This window comes from Sinocyclocheilus rhinocerous, unplaced genomic scaffold, assembly GCF_001515625.1.
Source record: "Sinocyclocheilus rhinocerous isolate Xijiao unplaced genomic scaffold, SAMN03320098_v1.1 scaffold68, whole genome shotgun sequence".
Lineage (NCBI taxonomy): Eukaryota > Metazoa > Chordata > Actinopteri > Cypriniformes > Cyprinidae > Sinocyclocheilus > Sinocyclocheilus rhinocerous.
In genome coordinates, this window is record NW_015666487.1 from 1,409,410 (window position 1) to 1,416,110 (window position 6,701).

General features: G+C 38.2%; 1 protein-coding gene across 1 annotated transcript in view; it reads right to left on the reverse strand.

The window, feature by feature from the left end:
* Positions 1 to 1,557: 1,557 nt before the first annotated feature.
* The window catches only part of LOC107732368 (uncharacterized protein C1orf112 homolog), an 11,144-nt gene continuing 6,000 nt past the window's right edge, over positions 1,558 to 6,701 (reverse strand). Inside the window, exons 2-6 of the mRNA XM_016543664.1 lie at positions 3,681 to 3,867; positions 3,204 to 3,286; positions 2,852 to 2,903; positions 1,738 to 1,827; positions 1,558 to 1,605 (exon numbers count right to left, since the gene is read on the reverse strand). Of these exons, the coding sequence (XP_016399150.1) occupies positions 1,558 to 1,605; positions 1,738 to 1,827; positions 2,852 to 2,903; positions 3,204 to 3,286; positions 3,681 to 3,824 (417 nt within the window). The 5' untranslated portion in view covers positions 3,825 to 3,867. The remainder of the gene's footprint in view (positions 1,606 to 1,737; positions 1,828 to 2,851; positions 2,904 to 3,203; positions 3,287 to 3,680; positions 3,868 to 6,701) is intronic.

The window sequence follows — 6,701 nt, forward strand, 5'->3', positions numbered from 1 at the left end:
CTCCGCTCACGCTCCGCTCCGCTCACGCTCCGCTCCGCTCACATGCTCTGGTTCACACCGAGCCGTTTCGGCGCATGTCCCTTTAAATGCTAATGAGCTCTGCTCACCCCGCCCCTCTTTTCCGTGAGTTGAAGAGCCATTCTCACAAGACTGTAAACTTTAGCCACATTCCTCGTGGAACTTGCTAACTAGCACATTATTAGGAAAGGTGATTTGCAAAGATCCTTTAAAAAACAAACAAACAAAAAAAGCTTCTGTAGGTGAAGCTGGATCACGAATGATTCGCACGAACATAAACGAATTTAGGTAGATCAGGGGAGCATTCCCTTCAAAAACAATCCACTGTGTATTTAGCGGCTCAGATGTCGGGAGTAAATGACGACGGCTGTTCATTATTACATCCAGCAACAAAAGACCTCAATCGCTTAGGAGACATTCTTGTCTACACCTGCTCCGGCATCAAAACAATTTACACAAAAGCGGACTGTTTGCAGCTCACTCAGGGCGGGTCAATGCTAAAATGGCAGTGTTGGTCAATAGTCGTGAGAGGGGCCAAGAATCTTTAAATGGCTTGATCCGAGACAGTGCTTACAATTTTTGGGGATTTAAAAAAAGCCCTGGGTGGATTTTTATCATTATAGGGTGGTTGTATACACACACTGCCAACACACATTTATGTTCAAACAGAATTTTGTATCTGATGTCCCCTGTACTGACCCCAAAATTTTGAACAGTTATGTGTATGTTAAATCTGATCACCTGGTTGCTACTCATGCAACTCCACAGCTGAGAGATGATCTTCACAGAAGATATCACACACTCAGCCTGCAGGTTGCTTCCGCCCATCAACATCAGCACACAGCCTAGTATCCGGTTCTGAATCACAAGGAGAAACCATATTTATCTTAAAGGCCAGTCTGGTTTTTAAAGGCAGGATGTCAGATAGAGTTTACACACTGCTGATTTGTCAATCTACAACACAATAAAATCTTAAGTGTTTAAATAACAATTAAAAAAAACAAAGTTTTCCATGGTCAAACGGTGTAAGTGCATGATTTTGTTTTGTGTCCATAATCAAAACTTTAATCTACAACAACCCTCACCAGAATTTGTTCAGGGTAAGACTGAGGCATAAAACACATTCATAGCCTTGGAACTTGAATGTGGATCGAAGACTGTCTGTTTCCTCTTCATTACCCAATTGTGTCTTGGGTAATGAACTGTTAGTGGTGAAGTTGTTTGTATAATATGCCAGCATTTTTTATGTTTTTAAAATCAAGGCCTTGTGTAATTAAAAAAAGATGGCAAACATCCCGTTAAGAATAAAGTTTGTGTTCAGTGGCGCCAATGTTACTTTATTTCTCTCACAAGTTTTGGTATATCTCCCATCCTGTAGCTGTTATTCTGCCATTCCTGCAGCACAACAGAAGCCCTGGAAAGCACCTCTTTCTCCACCCGCATACATGCCTCTGCGCACAGACCCCTCAGCAGAGTGTGGCGCCACACACACAGGTTCTCCTCCTGAGCGGGAGGGAAGCGCTCCACAAACTCCACCTGTCACAAAAAAAGCACTTCATCACATTTATGAATGCACCATTTTGCCATCTACAAAACAAAGACAGAACAACGGTGGGAACAGAAATAAACTATATTACAAACTCATCAATGTTCTGAGGAAGTTTTTTCTGCAGAGCGGTGTTCATTTTCTTTATCTGGACTAGAGAAAAAGAAACTAACCTGGTGTTTTGGTGTCATGAGAAATAGCAGACGTCTAAGAAGCAGGGCCAAGTGAAACAGCTGATAACCCTCACCAGGACATGACCTTATCTAGACAGTACAACAACAATACAGGTCATGGAAGCAATTAGTGGACTACTAAAAACCTGAGGTTTTCTTGCAATTTGTTCAGACATAATGTTTAAACCAAGAGAACTTAAAAAAAGAAATTCTAAACACTCTCCAAAAATTTTATTTCAATGGGTCAAAAGAGTGTTTAGTCCTCTTTAAAACAGAAAAATTAAATTGTAAGGAAACAGAATAGAACAAATACAGTCTTGAGGCAAAACATAGATGTATGGTCTAAATGAAGACAAAGGTATTTGGACTTTCTCTAATTGTCAAATGTAAAGATCACACACACACAAAAATGTATAGACTTTATTTTTTTAAAGAAATTAATACTTTTCTTCAACAAAGACACATTAAATTGATCAAAAAAAGACAGTAAAACCATTTTTAACGATACAAAAGATTTCTATTTCAAATAAATGCTGTTCTTTTGAACTTTCTATTCATGAAAGAATACTGGAAATTATACGTTGAAATATATTTTTAAAAGTCATTACTGTTCAGCATTACTGTTGTACTACATTTTTGATTAAATAAATGCAGCCTTGGCAAACATAAGACTTTTTCAAAAACATTAAAAAAAAAAATCTTACCAACTTTTGATTAGTTGTGTATAGTTTAAAAAAAATAATTTTAAGTTAACATGATTGTTTTACTGTAATTTTGATCAAATAAATGCAGATCTGGTAAGCATATGAGGACTTTGTGTATTTGTGTGTGTTTATCCATACACATACTGTATATAGAACCCATAGAATAAGTTGTTCACTAACACTTGTAATAATTAACAACATTTACAAGAATACCAAGCACACAAGAAAAATAGCACAAGACTGTTGTGATAGACAGGTGTGTTCTTCCCCATGCTCATTTTGACACCAATTGTCAGCTCAGTCAGGGTGTAAGAGAGAAAAAGGGTCCCCTGTGGTCCCTCATTCCAGACAGGTTTCCAGAATACCACAAGAGCACAAAAAGGTCGCATTCCCAGCACATTCCCACTCACCAGGTGAGCAAGAAGGAGAACATGATGAAAACACAACTCGGCCGTGCCATACCTGGAGACAGAAAGAACACAACTCTGATATTGTATATAAGCATGTTTTTCTTGCATTCTTTAGAGCTGTAGATGTTTTCCAACTTGTATAGACACATGTCTAAGCAGAGTATGGTTATCAATATTATTTAGGGGGTTTTAGGGGAATGACTCCTAAACCACAATGACAAAACTTTGGAAATTTATACTTAAAAAGATTAAAAACAGGAACGTCCCCTGATTGTTCATGCTTGGCGTCTCTGGAAAGTAGTAGTCATAGAAGTCCGATGGTCTACACTCATGGGTGTGTATCTACACTTACCGTGCCAGGAAGCACCAGACATCTGTGGCCAAGACAGCCGTCTGCGTTTCTGCCTGCAATACGGTGGCTAATAGTGACCGCTCCTGAAAGAAGGAAACAGAGAGGACAAGACGACTATATGATGTTTTTTCGGATGAAATTTTTGTCACTTGGCCAGCTGAAAATTATTTCAGCATTCAATTTCTAACACCACTTTGGGCATAAATGAAATTTCTTTAAAAGCTAATATTAAAAGTAATGATTAATAACTTCTTTCAGTGTTTTCTTTGAGAGAACCATGTTAATCTTAGTAATCACAAGAATAGCATAAGAACATAATTATGTCAAGATTTATGTCAAGCTCAAATGCAACTGGTCTTTTCAAAACAAAAGATTTTAAGTACATTTTAGTTTTCACATCATCCAGAGAGAAAAAACAACTTTTGTTATACAACACTTGAGTAGAATTCAACAAATTCAATAAAAGGGATCACTGACCAATGGAGCGAAGTGCTGAGCGGGCAGAACAGCCACACAAGCACACATATGCACACACACATGCTGGTGCAGACTGACTCTACCCTGAGCCTGCCCTCGCAGCATTACCCCCGGCAACCACACCGGAACGGCACGCTCCAACATACACCGCCGAAAACTCTGCAACACTGCCTCAAACACAGACCATCTGTAGAAAGACAGTTTTTGCTGGCAATATGTACTTGAGGCAAAAACGCTGCACCTAGAGAAAACAAAATCTCTATTTAAGTAGGCACCATTTTCCACATTTCCATTTCGGAAAAATAATAAATTATTGCCGACCCCAAACGTTTTACCAGTACTGTACAATGAAAGGCAATCTTATTGCCGTATTCCCTTTTGCTCCAACAGCCAAAAATCTAAAAAAGTCAACACTATAAAATTTTATTTACGATTATCATCATCACATTTTTCACCCAATATATATTTTATATTTTTCAAGTTTAAGACTACTGATTTATTTTCTTTAAGAAAATAGCTAACTAACAAAAGAAACTATCAATAAATCAATCAATGTTATCAATAAATGCAAAGACAATTCAGGGAATGTTGTATAATTAATGAAACTAAAACTCAAAATGATGCTCAACTGTATCACTGTTGACTAGTCTGCCAATTTCATCTTGCTAGATTATACAAGTGTAAAGTACAGGGTTTTTACAGACGTGAACAAGTTAAATGTAAGATTTTTAAGACCTTTTTAATACCACCTTATATGAAATTTAAGACCTAAACCTGTAATGGAAATACACATTATATTACATACATATATGTAATATTTAATGTGTTTAATGTAAAAAGAAAAAGAAAAATATCATCGCTGTAATAAATTATATTTATTACTAAGATATACAGTGAACTTTTCATATCAGCAGACAATATTCCATGCAAAATATCCCCACAAAAGCACCACATCACCGAGATTTTTGGTGGTGTAAACAATTTATTCTGAAGCAATATTTTCATCAGTGTTCTATCAGCTTTTACATACTTAAATCTGCATATTTTTATTTACCTTTACAAAGGCCTATTTTTGCAAATGCATAAATAATGTTTGATATATTAAACATAAAACATTGAATACTGATATTTGAAATTATTTAAATAATAAAAAGGTACTTTAAATGTGAAATTAAAACCGCCAGTAGGTGGCAGCAAGTCACTGTTAATAAGTGAGTCATTGCGATTGAACTGAATCATTTAAATGATTGATTCATTCAAGAACTAAACACCATCATGTTGCTCAGAGGCACAATAGTGCTGTGGCTATGTTTGAAATTATTTTTGTTGTCGAAATACTGCAAAAACAGGCAATATGGTGTATTAAAAAAGTCTCTTAATTAACTTCTAGTTTATTGAACTGTTGTAAAAAATAAATATCACATTTGTTATCATGGTAATTTTGGAGAAAAAAACGGCACTCTTCATGTGAAATTGATTAACTATATGAAGTGGTATAAATATATACATTTTCTGCCCCCATGTCTTGAATTTTGTGATCATTGTAAATGTATTTTAATAGACTGAATCACGCAGTGAAAGAGTGCACTGTAAATGCGCACGCGCACTAGTCTAGACTTCACCTAATGCATGCGTGCACTCTGTAGGTGTTTTGAATGCTTTTTGCGTCGTGAGAATATTCAGCAAAATAGCTCACTTGTCATGGTATGTTACTTTACTATATCATGTTATGAATAAACTAAACATTTTGAATTTTTACCTGTGTGTTTCTTCTGAGTTTCTTTATGTGTGCTTTTATGCTCATTTGTTCTGAAGTCTCTCACAAAGAGACAAACAGAGTGAGCCTCAACAGCACGACCTTGATACCAGAAATACACCATACATTATCAATCTCTGTTTACATTGAATGTAGGCTAATAAAATTAGAAGAATCATTCTCGTGTTTCGATGCTTTGCTGGTTATTTTTTTTGTCACTTATGTTTTAATCAGGTTATTTGTCCGGTTGGGCAAATAATAATTTTTTTTTTAACTAGCTAGAAGGCTGATCAGCTGTAGCTCGACCTATATTATTATTATTAGTGAGAACATTAAGAAGGTAGTTCGACCTGTATTCTGCTACTGCGATTCCCTCTCGAGCTTTCACAAGACATCACGGAGACATTTCTCCGTTATGTGAACTCCTTCCCTTCCAACCTTTCCTGAAGTCCTATTGGCTCACGCCAGTCCAAATGACTGGCCAATTGTCGCGAAGTATGCAAATCGCATGCAAATACTGACATGCTCAAAAGGCAGTATAAAATGCGGTGCACGCGACAATTATGTCAGAATCTTCTCCTTCACTTTGCTGAACAACCTAACAATATGGCTTATAAACTATTTACAGCTCACAGTTGAGGTTCGCTCATCAGAGGGCGGTGCCTGGATTGCTTCAGGTGAGTATGACATTTTTCTTCAGATACCAGATGAGTCCGTCTGCCCTCGATCAGTGGTGGACCTTAAGGACTCTGGTGATGAGCTCATGCCGACTAAATGTCCGCATTCCTCTCACCCATCGAACCTGCAGGACATCAGCCTGACTTCTCATTCTGCCGTGTGCAAAGCACAATCACTGGCTCCTCACTCATTCACATGATACCAGCCCCTCATCAGCGGCTGCCGTGTGTAGAGGACTCCGCTCTCTCACTCATTCAGGGTGATATGCAGCCCCCGCTTCAGTGCGGCGACAAGCGCTTCAGTCGCTTACCCACTCACCAGCAGTAAAGCGGCAAGAAGTCACCTGATGCCCCTACTTGGAAAAGCGCGCAAAGGCAAGGAGTCGCCTGATGCCCCTGCTTGGAAAAGCGCACGAAGGCAAGGAGTCACCTGATGCGACTGTGCGGAAAAGCGCGCGAAGGCGAGGAGTCACCTGATGCCCAGGCGCGCGTCTTATCAGCCTTCCAGGCCTTCCAGAACTATTACGTCAGTTGTTCACGCCCCTACGAAGTGGTGTTCAACTAGGTCGTATAGCCATTATAGCCATT